Source organism: Lepidochelys kempii, chromosome 24 (assembly GCF_965140265.1).
Source record: "Lepidochelys kempii isolate rLepKem1 chromosome 24, rLepKem1.hap2, whole genome shotgun sequence".
NCBI lineage: Eukaryota > Metazoa > Chordata > Testudines > Cheloniidae > Lepidochelys > Lepidochelys kempii.
The window spans coordinates 1,399,515-1,414,532 of NC_133279.1; the positions used below are offsets into that span (position 1 = coordinate 1,399,515).

Sequence of the window (15,018 nt, forward strand, 5' to 3'; positions counted from 1 at the left end):
TGCTAGACTTAGTCACTTTTACGAGTTAGCTTTAGCTTTTTGGTGACAGAGATGTAAATTAAATCGGTATCCACGGCAGATAATATGGCTAATACCTCCTCACTTTCCTTGTAGATTGTCCCTTTGCATCCTGGATCTCTAACCTTGGAGGTCTACGATCTCTGTCTGGCATTTCTGGGACCAGCTGCAGTCTATCTACATGTGTCTGATATGCATGAGTTGGAGGTGGATCTCATTGATAAGGTGAGACAATTTTAGGGAAACTCAAATGTCTGTAAAAAACCTAACCTGGTGGGATGTGATTTTTTTTTTATCTTATTTCTGTTCTTTGTTTGTTTGTTTGCATTGTATGGAGCCATCTATGAAGTAATTTTCCTTTCAAGAGACATTTGTTTTATTTTCAAACTGTTAGAGAAATCTGTGTGAATATATCTTCTTAAATACAAGAGACGCTGTCAGTGGAAGCCTTTCACCTAGGCATCCGAGAACAGAATTCTTGGCTATTCCACTATGCTGTTGGCTCCCAAGGACAAAGAATGTCACTGCACAACGTGCATTCGTGCACCCGCCATCATGAAGAAACTCATCTTTCTCTAGGTTGCTTAATAAAGACGATAGACTCTTAACTATGATGGGTGGCGGTTTTGAGAGTTTGAGGCTTCAAAAATATGAGTTACATTTTGGTTCTATCATTCTTATGATTCTTTCTTCAAATCCTGTGGAGCAGAGATAATTCACATGAGCCACATAGCTGGGCTTGATGCACTTGGTGCAAGATTTGTACACAGGACTGCAAGAGAAGTTGTATTTTTTTCTTCAATGCTTGGTTAGACACTACCAACTCCTGCCCAAGTATCCATTCTTCTCCTTCTCCTTGGGGGAGGAACAACTTCTTCTGGAACTGAGCTGCAAGGGGCTTATGTTGAAGATTGAGTGCAGTGTCTTAGCTAGGTGATAAACCATGAGATCTTGCATCCACTTCAGAGGTTTGTTTTTGGCAGTAAATCATACTGCTGTAGAAGGACCAGGCCAGTCTTTTTGTTTTTTTTCACACTTTATTAATGTGAAATCTTATTTTACCTGGGTTAAAAAATGTATTTAAGGCCATTAAGTGTCCCAGTAATAATGTCACTCACTACACAATGGAAGACCCAGTGTGAATCCGTGCCTCATACTGTAGGGGCTGCCATACGTTCTGGTAGCCCCACAGCAGCTCCTAAAAGAGATGAGCCTCTAATTTTAACAGCAACAACCCTATATTTCTGATCAAGAAGTGACACTGAAAGAAGTGGGAGCCTGTGTGCATCCTCTTGAGTGTCCTGCCTATGTGAGTATCTCTCTGCAGGTAGGAAAGAGAACTTAAGAGAGGTAAGGTGGGTGGTGTCCTTTTGCAGCCCATCCAAGGTTAAGCATAGGTACAAAGACACCACCAAAAATTGTAAAAGTGCTCTTTTTACCTAGATCGAGATTGGCAAATCTGTCCTAGTCAGCGTGCGAGTCCTTGGTTTTCATCGACATCCATTCAGGAGCAAATATTTCAAGTACATGAAGCTCAAACTGCAGGCAGCATCTGCTATTGTTACACTTGTGTGAGTACTACAGTAGGCAGCCTGGTGCATTTCCACCTCAAGTAGCAGCTGATAATATCCATTGTCTACTGCAAAATAGAACTGATTACTACAGAGCAAAATCCAGCACCCTATCCATCCCCTGGCTAAAGGAGTGTTGTGGTGACTAGATATCCAAAGTCTCTCCAGTTATGTCACTGTCTCAGTATGTGTGTTCTTGGGAAAGTCGCTTCATCTCCCCATGTCTGAGGTTTAATCTTCTGTAAAGTGGGGATCATACATAAGTACCTCATAGGGTAGGTTGCCAGGCTTAATTCATATTTGTAAACCTCTCAGTGTAGATCCTCAATGAAAAGTGATGCAGAAGGCAAAGTGCTGATTTCCATTCCCATCACTCGGTTTTCTACACTGCCACAGAATCCCCTTGCCACGGGAAAATATAGCTGTGTATTAAATATGTTTACAGTGTTTATTTCTGGCATGGTTAGTCCATAAATGTATAGCTCTTTTGATTGAAATAATTTTCCTTGGAATCCCTGTATTAATACTGTTTGGCTTGCCTACTGTGGAGGCAGATGAAAATATATGTACTTATTTACAAATATCTTAGTATTCAGCAATGATGTCAGAGAAAATGAAGGACCGTTTAATGGATTATATAACTTAAACCTTGCCATAGCATGACAAAAATGGTGTGTGCATGAGGAAAGAGACATTAATTTCCCTGGAATGTATAGATTCCAAAGCATTAACATGATTGAACACAGCCACAGACTTTCTCACAACTATCACAGATTGTGAATTCTGCCTCTCAGAGCTTTGTGTAACATAAGTCTAGGACTGTGCTGGCTGTCTAGAAACACAAACCTCAGTATTAGAGACTCATTTGAAACACATCAACTATTAAAGGCATATAATTTTAATGCAAGCTGGGAAAAGTGAAAAAACTGTTAAGTATCTTTGCAGGCTAATGGAGGAAGTGGGTGAATACTCTGAAGTTTACATACTCCGAGCTGTCGCAATAGGCCAGACAACCTTGGTGGCTACAGCCTGGGACAAGATGGGAAGAAAATTCACTTCTTCTCCTCGGAAGGTTGAAGTAAGAATGCTCACCATTTGTGCCTGTCTATCTTCAGATGTTTCTCACTTGGTGTAGAACCATTTCCTTCAAAGTGCAGTGAAAAAACCCACTTGGATAATGTTGGCCTGAAAAGCTTGGCGTTTAGATGGGTTTAGCAGTCATAAAAGAATGGAAAGATCTTGTAAGAAATCACAGATTTCTTATAAGGGCAACATGCTGCTGTTTGTTTATTTTACCAAATTAACCCATTTTCCATAAAAATCTGTGTTGTCCTGATGTTTACAAAACAGAGGGTGTTTGCTAACTGGGAGTCCCATTCTCTGTTATAGAGATCTCAAAGGGATGTGGCATAATCAGCTTAGAAAAATGCACATGTGATTTATTTTGTATGCTGTAGCAAAGAATTCAAATCCTGAGCTACCATCAATCTCATTGTTCTCTAAAATATAGGTAATTTTAGCTCTTGTGAGGTTTTTTTTTGTGGGGGGGGGCGCTGGTAGAATGTCTGTGGCACTTCAAGACTAAGTGCAGACTGGCCAGGTACCCTGTGTAGTGCACCACTAAGCAAGGAGTATTTTTAATATTAATGGTTTGTCTTTTTAAAAAGAAATCCTGCAGCAGAAAAAGTTTTCCCTCCTTTTCCCTTTGCCAGGTCTTTCCTCCATTCAAACTCAACCCAGAGGAAATGACCCTCATTCCACACAACATGAGGCAGGTGAGCTTTAAAGTATATTAGTTCTTCCAGAGACAAATAAGATTTACCCAATCCCCTTTGCCTCTTTCTTTCTTTCTTCCTTCCTTCCTTCCTCCCTCTTTCCCCCCACTGCTCCTGCCATATTAAAAGAGTATAGTATTGGTAAAAAATGTCTGATAGAGCAGGTGGTAAAGGCTCTATATCCTATTATTGGTCCTATTCCTGTTTCCTACTTTGCTACCTCTTTCTCACTTAACCTTCCCCACTCTTTCCTAAGCAGTAGAAGTCAAAATTACATCAGGTATGTTTGGCCTTCTCTTCCCCTCCCTCTCAGACTCTCGCCTCCAGATCATTTCCAGGCTAGCTTCTCCTGTTTCTTTTAAATATATTTGCACTGTGAAGTGTATCTGATGCACTCACTTGAGAAGCCGGGGAAGAGACACTGCGTTGTTTCCAATATGTCATACGCTTTCTGTTTGTGGACAAGGAAAAGCGCAGATCTGGTATGTGGTTCAATTGAGTTTACCTCATTTTCTGGGGCTACAGTTTCCTGTTTAAATATATTGCAGGTGATGTCAGAAGGTGGCCCACAGCCACAGTCCATCATTCACTTCTCTATCAGTAACCAGACTGTGGCTGTAGTTAACAGGCTGGGCCAGGTGATGGCTAAGGCAGTTGGAACAGCCATAATACAGGGTACCATTCAGGCGGTCAGTGAAGACACAGGAGAAGTAATAGTTTTCTCAAAGGTATCTTCCTAGCTTGTTTTGTAAGTCCTCATTTGTTTCTCTGATGTATTTTCCTTGCACTGGCCTCTGCTGAGGAAGCACATCTGCAGGTGCGTTTTGGCATCTCAGTGGAAGTGATCCTGAAATCCTTGGTTGGACAAAACTCCCATCGTCTCTAAGATCCCATACTATATGCATGTCGTGCCTAGACAGGAGTAAAGGTTATTATTGTAGTTTGTTCTTTGGTTTTATGTCTGAAATGAGAGGTAAGGCCTTTGCCTGTTGGAGGGAGAAAAGCCTTACTAAGTGGCATCAGCTCTTACATCTCTGTGTTTCTTGCTTTGTTGCACCCTCAGCAGGAAGTGCATTGTTGAAACAAAGTAAATGTTTAATTCATGGGAGAAAGCAATGGGGCATTAAATAGCTCTATGCCAACCAGAAACTTTCCCTGCTTGGCTAGCAAATAAGCTGCTGCAGCCTCTGTGTTGGTGGCCATCATAGGCGCCAACTCCGTGGGTGCTCCGGGGCTGGAGCACCCCCGGGGAAAAATTGGTGGCTGCTCTGCACCCACTGGCAGCTCCACCCCCGCTCCCTCCCCCCAGCTCACTTCTGCCTCCCGTCCACTCCACCACCTCCCCTGAGTGCGCTGCTGGGCCCTGAGTGCCCAGCTGTTTCACGTGGCAAGCCTGGGAGGGAGGGGGGAGGAGGGGGAACGAGGCACGCTTGGGGGAGGGGGCAGCGCCAGGGCAGGGATTTGGGGAGGGATCCAATAGGGGCAGAGTTGGGGTGGGGCCGGGGGTGGGGGGGCACGAGCACCCACTGGTGCCGACAGAAGTTGATGCCTGTGGTGGCCATGTTTGCTTAATGTTCTTCAGGGACTGTCACTTCTGCAATTCTGCTAACCTCTGGGACTGCATGCAAATCTAGTTCTCCTTTAAAGCTACCAACTGAGCCCCTAACCAGCCTACACACTGTTTATTTTGATGGTAGGTCCCCAGTCTCCTTCCTCAGATTGTCCATTTTACTCCTATATCTCAAAGCATGTTATTTGCCATATATTGCAGGGTCAAGTGGAATTGGAAGTAGTTCAGCTGAGAGCAGTAAGAATTCATGCACCTGCCACGAGGCTTATAACAGCCACCAAGGTTAGTTCTGTAGCTAATATCGGAAACCACAGTGACCTGCAAGTAGTGAATGACTTTCTAGCTCTAGCTGGAGTTTTTGATTGCAGGTATAAATCCAAATGGTGCTGAAAATCCTGAGATAGGGTTTACTAAAGTGATGTAGTAACTGAAAACGGACTTCTTTAGTCATCTAGACCAGTAACTTCCAACGTTCTCAGGCAAATGGCACCAATTTACCAAATGGAGACTTTAGCTGACTCCTGTTCTACTGTGTACGCTCTAAACCCCATTCTCACAATGGTTAGCAACCTAAGTCCTACAGCGGGTTAGAGCGCTGTGCTCCACTGGATGGGAGCTGGGAAATGACAGTGCCCTAAGGCCCAGCAGAGACAAATCATTAAAGTGGGGAGAGGGAGCCTGGAATATCTTCACAAACGCCTCAAGAAACCGTGCTAGTGGAGAATCATGCATCTAGTCCACTTACCATGCATCTAGTAAGATAGTTTCTGAAACGTTCTCATACTTGGAATTTAGAAAGGCTCTCAAATGCTTTGTGTGTATAAGTGAGCAGGAAGTTATGTGCAGGACAGCATGGAAGGCACACTGAAAAGGGAACTGCTTGGCTGCTGCCGAAGATCTGAGTATGTCCAGGTAGAATATGCTTGCTCTATTTGCCATACACAGCTCCTTCCACCAGTCCAGGGCGTGGGGGACTGAACCTGAGTCTTCTGCACACAAGGATATGCCACTGTCAGAAGGGGTTGTTATATTTTCTCTAGGGCTAGGCATTTAGCTACGTTGTTAGTATGTTTTACAGTAATGTTAAGGGACTTCAGAGAATATGCTGTTGGTAACAAATTCATGACATATACTACAAACCCTAACTATTTTTGAAGAGTTTACAATTAATTTCTTGTGTCACCATGTTGGCAACTCCTCATAGTCTGTGTCCTATTCATTTCTTTGTCTGCCGTTCATAAGAACGGCCATACTGGGTCAGACCAGTGGTCCATGTAGCCCAGAGTTCCAGCAGTGGCTGGTGCCAAATGCTTCAGAGGGAATGAACAGAAAAGGGCAATTATTGAGTGATCCGTCCCAGGTCATCCAGTCCCAGCTTCTGGCAGTCAGAGGTTTAGGAACACCAGAGCATGGGATTACATCCCTGATCATCTTGGTTAACAGCCATTGTTGGACCTCTCCCCATGAACTTATCTAGTTCTTTTTTGAACTCGGTTATAGTCTTAGCCTTCCCAACATCCCCTGGCAATGAGTTCCACAGGTTGACAGTGCGTTGTTTGAAGAAGTACTTCCTGGTGTGTGTCTTAAACCCGCTGCCTATTAATTTCATTGGGAGACCGCTGGTTTTTGTGTTATCTGAAGGGGTGATAACACTTCCCTGTTCACTTTCTCCACCCCAGCCATGATTTCATAGACCTCTGTCCTATCCCCCCGGAGTTGGCTCTTTTCTAAGATGAACAGTCCCAGGCTTTTTAATCTCTCCTCGTGTGGAAGCTTTCCGTCCAGAATTGAGCTTAGATGCCCAAACTGTAATGTAGAAAACATCAGCAATACCCTGAGTGCCATGGTGACAGTATTTTTACTTTGCAGATGCCTGTTTATGTCATGGGGCTGACCAGCACTCTGACTCCATTTTCCTTTGGTAATGCCAACCCAGGGCTGATATTCCACTGGTCAATGAGTAAACGGGATGTTCTGGACCTTCTCCCCCGACACTCAGAGGTATGGAGCTGTCCACAACAACGTGATTAAAACCCACTGCATGCCAGGTGGTGGCTAAAGGCATTGGGGATAAGGCAAGCTGCATTAGAATTCCTGGCTGGGCAGATTAGCACTGCTCTGCAGACCATATGGCTTGAGTGCCAGCATCCCTGCCACCCTGCCTTCATAAATTAGGACACCAAATGACCTCCCCTTCCTCCTCCTAGTCCTTCTTTGAAACAGAGAAAGCCTTTCACAAAGTCTTCTACAGTGATCTCTTCAGTGACATTGCCTTAAACTTCCTTATACTATGTCTGCTGTGTGTATGTTTCAGATTGTGGACTCCTTGAGACAGGGACTGTCTTTAGCTGTCTCCTTGTCCAAGCAGAGCTGGAGCTGCACTGAGCTGGATGCTTATCTTTGTATATCTTAAGAGGAACAGTACCAGGCTCTTGAGGGAGTTACTCATTAACCATTCTACCTAGAGCCAATTAACTTATAATAGCATCTTTCATCATAAAGAAGAAAATGCAAGGGAAAAGTGACCTCTTGAACCCTACATATGGCATCTGTCTGCATTTTTCCTTTACTATAAATGAACAGTTGATTGGAAAGGCCTGAGCAGCCTGTAATGACAACCCTACCATCTCTCTGTCAGGTTTCCCTGCAGGTTCTACCCGAGAATAACTTTGCTATGGTTGTACATACTAAGGCAGCTGGAAGAACCAGTATTAAAGTGACAGTGCAATGTCTGAATGTATCCGCCGGTCAGTTTGAAGGAAATATGGCTGAACTCTCAGATGAAGTACAAATATTGGTAAGTTGCCCTGGTCACTCCAAATGGGATCTCTTACTTTCATGGGAAGAGGCAGAAGACAGGATTTCATATCGGAAGCAAGGAGGAAAAAGGAAATGAAGCCTAGGCAAGATACCAAGTCAAGCTGGCAGGTGTGCCATGGATAGGAGTACACTGCGGGCTGTCCACAAAAGATGTATTGTAGTCACAGTGTGCACAGAGATGTGTAAACCCTTCTCTGCATGTCTCTGTATTTCTCGCTAACTGATATACCTGGTTAGTGGTGACTTCATTCATGCTGCCCATGGGGTGTATATAGATTGTGTGTAACTCCAGCCCCCCCTTCTGCAGTGTTGTTTCTGCCGCAGAGCAAGGGAGAGTTCTGTTAATGAGCTGGCCTGCCCACACTAAATGTCCAGCCCTCACTTTTGATATGGATTTTGTGGATTTTCATTGAGACTTGCCTCTTGAAGCCTTTGGAATAGAAATCATCACCCCCTGCACAGCGGCAGTTTCAGTGACTGCTCTCGAGCCTGGAGCCAAACAGTCTTGGCATTTTCAGAATAAAAGCAAATATCATATCAGCCAGTAAGCAGGAGAAAGTTCCTCATTTCCGTGCAATGTGAAGGGCTTTAACCATACAGCTCACATAACAGCCGCTGGAAATGGATGTTGAATGCTTAGTCGTTTCTTTCTGTACTTTCTTACTATGTTTTGTTTCAGAGTAGCAGCCGTGTTAGTCTGTATCCGTAAGAAGAAAAGGAGTACTTGTGGCACCTTAGGGACTAACAAATGTATTAGAGCATAAGCTTTCGTGAGCTACAGCTCACTTCATCGGAATGCATGAATCCGATGAAGTGAGCTGTAGCTCAAGAAAGCTTATGCTCTAATACATTTGTTAGTACCTGTGGCACCTTGGAGACTCCTTTTCTTCTTACTATGTTTTGTATTTGTATATTCCTTGTGTGAAGAGGTTCCCAACAATAAAAGTGCCTTTCTCTGCTGATGAGCTCTGTGCATTGCTCTCCAGGCAGCCATTATCATTTCCACCCCCATATTGAGAGGCTTTCTTCTGATTTCTTATTAACCAGCCTACATGAGAACATAGGATTTGTCATACTGGATCATGTTATTTGTCAATTGACTTTTGTATTCTGACTTTGGCAGTGACTAATACCTGATGCTCTAGGAGTAAAAAGGGAGGGAAAAAAAACATATGTTTCAGTCCTGTTATTCTCTACCGTACATATGGATGGTGATGGATTCTGTCAGACAGCAATCAGCTTGCATGTGTTAATCCCTACTATGTCACGTATAAAGTTATTGATAGAAAAATTATCCAATCTCCGCGTTGTAGTCACAACATCTAAATCTCTGATCCCCTGTGGGAATCACAGGATGATTACATGCTGTGTGAAAAAGCATTTTCTTTCATTGGTTCTAAAAGTACCTGCTATTTAATTTAATCCAGATGTATTTTTCTGAATTTCTCTTTATAAAATGATTTGTTCTGTTCCTACAGGTGTTCGATAAGCTTCTACTTTTCTCTCCAGAGTGCCCTACAGAGCAGATTCTGATGTCCACAAACTCACAGCTCAAGCTGTATACAAACAGGTAAACAAAGAAAAGACATTCCATTCTGAACCCAGGAAATATAGGACAGAGAAACAGTTTACAGTAGGGGTGCCCAACCTATGGCCCGTGGGTTGTATGTGACCTACCAGAGCATTTCATAAAGCCCATAGCCTGCTTCAACACAATATACTAACAGCTGATTCATCAGTGTTTTGTCATCATGTTTACATCATTTAGTTTACACAATTGTGTAAATAGACAATACTGGACATAGGTTATTTCTGTCTAAATACGTACGAAACAAGCTGAACTTAAAAGATAAATCAGTACAGGTTCATTAAAATATGTAGAATCTGTTTGGCCCACACAAGATTTATGTGGCCCTCCTGTGTAATAAGGTTGGGCACCACCGGTTTACAGCATGTGTTCTTCCTTTCAATGCAGGGAGCTGTCTGCCTCTTTGCATTGCAGTCAACTTTTTATCTTCTTTCCAAGAGCTGCACAGACTTGCAGAATTCTGTTGCATGGGAGACCACTTTTGGGCATGCTCAGTCTCTGAAATTGCCTGAACATTAGTCTTTAAAGCCATACTTTGTGCATATTAAGTGAAACTCAAGCCTGGCACAGAAGGGCTTAAGTGAAATTTAAGTGTTGCATAGGCCCTGTGCTAGCCCCCAGCGCAGGGATGCATTTTATCTGATGAGTATTGAGACCAGGTTGAGCTCCACTGTCAGTGCGAGAAATGAAATCTGGGGTGGTAGTTTTTGTGATTCTTAGATTATGCACACTCCCAGATGTGTTCTTTTCTGTTAGGAATATAATATGCACTTTTCTGAGGGGTGTCCTCTGGTACCCTACCACCCTCAAATGTGCAACATATCTGAGTGACCCTGAGCATAGCTGGGTCTGACCATCTGGAGAATATTGTGCCTTCCTCCTGCTCTCAGTCTGTCAGCAGAGGGAATGAGATTGAGTTTGGGGCCCAAACTCTGATCTCTTGTGAATGAGTGGGTGGTGCTGTCACTAAACCACTGGCTCAGCACTTTCATGCCTCATTTAAATAATAATAAAATACGGTAAGCTGTGAACTGGAAAAGCTTGGAGGCACACTCTCCTGGGGGAGTTTTGAAATTGCTGGATACATGGCTTGTCTGAGAAAAGCTCTTCCTGCTGAGATTTCTCATAGCTTCACTGCCCTCCATTTAGACTGAAATGTTCAGCCTGGTAGAGTCTAACCGAGGGTTTGTTCACTCTGTCCTTGACCTAGGGAGGGAGCGGCGCTTGTGAGCTCTGAAATCCTGCAATGTTTCCCCAACTCTTCCGTCATTGAGCAGCACGGCCAGGGACTCCTGAGAGCAGGGGCTGTAACAGGCACTGCAGTGCTAGAAGTAACTTCTCTAGAACTCTTTGGTGTCAACCAGACAGTCATAACCGGGGTCCGGGTAAGAACTGTTGCAAGTAAAAGAAATAGAACCAGTGTCTGATTTTTTCAAATCACGAAAACCTGCTGATGCTGAGAGATCACGTACTATTCATTGGATCAGGATCAGTGTCTCGGAGGGGCGAGTAAGGACCCCGATCTCCAGGGTTCCGCCGCAGCTCTGCCACTGACTCCAAGTGTGACCTTGGAGGCCAGTCACATCACTTCTTTGAGCCTTAATTTACCCATCTGTAAAATGGGGGAGGATGATATGTTGTGAGATTTAATATTTGTAAATCACCCTATTGTGTGAAAGGCCCCACAGAAGTGCAAAGTATCTTTATCTGTTACTTCATTTTTTAGGGCTTAAAATAAGGGCTAAGAAACAGTGCTGACCTTCTCGCAATAAATATATTGTATGCTTTTTCATTTATTCATGTGCTATTGATAATTTAAGAGCAATCTTAAATGCTTTGAGTGATGGGAGACCAAGCAAAACCTAGGTCCTGCAGGAAGAAAGAGAGATGGTTCAGTAGGTGGCGCTCTTTCTTTTGAATTAGTTATGAACCATTGTACACTTGTACATAATACGTGGATCTGCTTCGGTGGGAAAGACATAAATTTCATGTTTTTTTAAAGTGAACCAAAGGAAGCATTGTCTCTTACAGGTGGCTCCAGTGTCATACCTGAGGATAAGCACCAGTCCCAAACTCTACACCATTAGCAGCACATCTCTGATGGCATTTCCTCTGGGGATGGCTCTTACTCTCACAGTCCAGTTCTATGACAATATTGGGGAAAAATTCCATGCCCAGAACACCCAGCTTTACCTGGCTTTGAACAGGTACAATCCTGAGGAGGTTGGCACATAGTTGACTAGGGTGACTAAAACTCACAGGTAAAATTTTAGCATTACACGTGGTGGGAGAGGTGAAAGGTTTTGTATTTCAGGGCTAAAGCAGATTTGAAGGGAGCTCTTCGGAAGTGAAAAGCTGGTTTACATAACTCACTGGGCTATGTTAGCTGTGGGGTTTTTATACTTGAAATATGCTGCTTATCTCTTCTGGGCATCCGAAGCTCTGCTCGTTTTCTTTTGACTGGGGCTTGTTTGCTTTCAGAGATGACCTGCTGCTAATCAGACCTGGGAATAAGAATTACACATACATTGCTCAGGCTGTGAACAGAGGAGTGACACTGTTGGGAATCTGGGATGAGAAGCACCCAGGCATGGCTGATTATATCCACGTGCCGGTGGAGCATGTCATTGAGCCAGACCTCTCAGAGCCCATTGCAGTAGGAGATGTGATCTGTTTCAGCACACCCCTTGTAAACCAAGAAGGTTTGTATGTTGTTTTTCTGCTCCTGGTGTAGTCTCTATCTATTGTGGTGTTAACATGACCTGTTCCAGTCACCACGTTAGATCTCACAAGCTAAGCAGAGCTAGGCAGCCCATACTTGAATGAGAGACCGCTAAGGGACAGTGGAGCGGTGCTGGGGATTTAATAGGGGGCCATCTTCCCCAGAGGCAGAACTGAACTGGTGTCCCAGCATGGAGGTAGGGTTCTCTGCGCAGCTGAACGTATTGACTTGAAGGCAACATAAAACTGTGGCTGTGGGAGGGGTGTTTACTCCAGTTTCCTGGCCAAATTCTAATCCAGACACATTCCACTTTCATAAAGTCGTCCGATTTCAAGTTTGTATGGCTTCTAATTTCTCCATTAACTCTGTGACAGACAGGATAAGGGCCAGTGTAAAATGCATAACTGCTCAGCGATGGGAGTTTGAATGCTTATTGGCACCAAGGAGTTAATACTGGACATGTTAAAGTACTCTCAGCGTTAGCTTGCCAGACCAGGAAGAGCCTGTTTAGCTTATTTTGGCATCCAGTAGGAGGAGATGAAGCATGTTGCACGGCTCTGGCTTTGGCCCCACTGCACGTGGGGAAAGCGGGATTGGCATGACTTCTGCGCTAGGTTCGTTCCTGGGATGGAGCACAAAGGGAGCTCTGTTGGCAATCCTGTTCCTACTAGAGCCTAGCTTAGTGCCGTGAAGCGCTGCCAGTGGCAATTCCTGCCTAGCCCAGAACCAGAAAGTGTCAGCTTTAGTGGGTCCTCAAAGGAGAGTTTCTGCTTCTCACCATCTAATGACAGGGGCCCTAATTCTCCTTACACCTACACTGGCTCTGTTATGAATTTACACCAATACAAGTCAAAGGCGTATCAGGCCCATCTCTGCTGTCAATAGAAAGCCTCCTCCCTTCTCCACTGCTCTAGGACAGTGGTTCTCAACCAGGGGTCCGGGACTCCCTGGGGGGCCGCGAGCAGGTTTCAGGGGGTCCGCCAAGCATTAGACTCGCTGGGGCCCTCGGCAGAAAGCTGAAGCCCCACCACATGGGGCTGAAGCCCAGGGCCCTGAGCTGCCCCACCACCCAGGGCTGAAGCCAAAGCCTGAGCAGTTTAGCTCCGTGGGGGCCCCTGTGGCATGGGGCCCTGGGCAGTTGCCTTGCTTGTTACCCCTTAATGCCGGCCCTGGCTTTTATATGCAGAAAACTAGTTGTTACGCCACAGGTGAACTGTAGAGTTTTTATAGTATTGGGGAGGGGGTGGGGCTCAGAAGGAAAAAGATTGAGAACCCCTGCTCTAGGATTCAAGTGTGGGCTCAACCTTGCTGTCCCTGGCCTTAACTCCAAAAGAGTATTTTGCATCCTTTCATTCCAGGGCTGCTGTTTTCCTCTTTTTTTCCTCACTCACCAGTGTGGCACTTCACAACCATCCAAGAGGGCAGGCTGCACAGGGGCTACTGACTGGTGTTCTTTATACCAAGGGTTCTGCAGCTGCATTAGAACACTCAGTACACAAGAGTCAGTGCTCCTGCAGCTCCAGTCTTATTACTGGCTCCTCATCATTAAGCTTTGACAGGGTCTTGGGAAGAAAAGGTAACCGGAGAGCATGGCCAGGAATGCCAAAGCCTTTCCTTCATCCTAGAAAACCTCTTCTGAGCATGCTTTTGACTCAGTGACCCTAAATATTAACCTGCAGCCTTATGGTTCTATTTTGTTCAAGTAAATATGATTTATAGACTGCCTTTGCAATCAGGCAGGCAGTTAGCTCCGTGTATTCCACTGGGTGGGGGGCATTTGTGTAGTGTGACTGTCTGAAAGGTTCACTTTGAGCTCTAAAAATACAAGATCTGTGAGTGTGGCCTACGCTGTATGAACTCTGTGAACGTGCTATAGGGGAAGTGACACCTGAAACTTATTCCCAGCACATTCAGTGATTCCTTTCATGAAGTGGAGACTGACCAGAGGAATCTGGTTTATGACTTGGCCTTTATAGGTGAACCTGGGCTGTGGCAAGTCTCCCCCACTGGCATTCTTGAGACAGACCCTTTGAGCGGAGCAACGTTTGTGAAGAAAGCTGGGACAGCTACAATCTTTCATGACATCCCAGGGACAGTGAAAACATACAGAGAGGTATTTATTGCTACACTCTCCTGTACGAGACCAGCTTGCTACTGCTTGTGCCAAGGAAATTCTTCCCATAAATTACTTGTACGCTGCACCCATGGCAGTTAGTCTGTATTTATCTTGGAATCCTTTTGTTTATAAGACTGCACGGCCTATACTTAGAAACTGAAAGCAGCACTATTAGCATCGTGGCTGAAGTCTGTGTTATGGTGCTGCAAAAGCAGAGTTTTTACTGTAACTTGACATGGGATAATTTGCAAACCTGGATTCAGTTCCTATGTAGGAAAAACAGTCCTGTAAGTAAGTTAATAGGGTCTTTAAAAAGAAGACACTAAGAGCTTGTGTCTTTACACCACTCTGACAGTGTAAAGGGGACTTAGTGTAAATGACAGTCTGGTCCCAGAGGTAATAAAATTGCTTGGTTCTGGAGAATGGAAGAATGTTCAGTAGCAGAGAAATAGTTACAGCAATAAAACTCCCCACTGTCCATATGAACACACCAGTCTTTCGAACACAAATTTATACCCCGTTTTATGTTTTAGGTAGTTGTCAATGGTTCATCAAGATTAAGCCTCCACCTTGGTCCCAAAAGCTACCTAACCAATACTCCTAACTCTTCTGAAGTCTGGGTTTTCGTTGCCACAGGCAGTGCAGGAACAAGCCTCAGAGGTAAGACCTATTACTGCTGGCTTCTTCTAAATTCCTCCAGCTTGGCCTAAACCGAACTACTGCAGTTAATGGGGTGGTTCTAGTGTTTGTTCCATGGGAGAGCAAATGTATTTATTCTGTAGGAGCCCTCATATTTGAGAGACACTGAATTGCAGGTATAAAAGCAGTTTATAAACTG

The 15,018-nt window shown here is 44.4% G+C and overlaps 2 protein-coding genes across 2 annotated transcripts in view; one reads left to right on the plus strand and one right to left on the minus strand.

The window, feature by feature from the left end:
• The window catches only part of UBAP2L (ubiquitin associated protein 2 like), a 397,837-nt gene that overhangs the window by 134,185 nt on the left and 248,634 nt on the right, over window positions 1–15,018 (minus strand). The window lies entirely within an intron of this gene.
• NUP210L (nucleoporin 210 like) overlaps window positions 1–15,018 on the plus strand; it is a 49,125-nt gene that overhangs the window by 27,554 nt on the left and 6,553 nt on the right. The window contains exons 21-34 of the mRNA XM_073323094.1: window positions 115–243; window positions 1,462–1,589; window positions 2,535–2,667; window positions 3,302–3,364; window positions 3,913–4,092; window positions 5,136–5,216; window positions 6,804–6,935; window positions 7,573–7,731; window positions 9,233–9,324; window positions 10,553–10,727; window positions 11,374–11,549; window positions 11,824–12,044; window positions 14,041–14,177; window positions 14,714–14,840. Of these exons, the coding sequence (XP_073179195.1) occupies window positions 115–243; window positions 1,462–1,589; window positions 2,535–2,667; window positions 3,302–3,364; window positions 3,913–4,092; window positions 5,136–5,216; window positions 6,804–6,935; window positions 7,573–7,731; window positions 9,233–9,324; window positions 10,553–10,727; window positions 11,374–11,549; window positions 11,824–12,044; window positions 14,041–14,177; window positions 14,714–14,840 (1,933 nt within the window). The remainder of the gene's footprint in view (window positions 1–114; window positions 244–1,461; window positions 1,590–2,534; window positions 2,668–3,301; window positions 3,365–3,912; window positions 4,093–5,135; window positions 5,217–6,803; window positions 6,936–7,572; window positions 7,732–9,232; window positions 9,325–10,552; window positions 10,728–11,373; window positions 11,550–11,823; window positions 12,045–14,040; window positions 14,178–14,713; window positions 14,841–15,018) is intronic.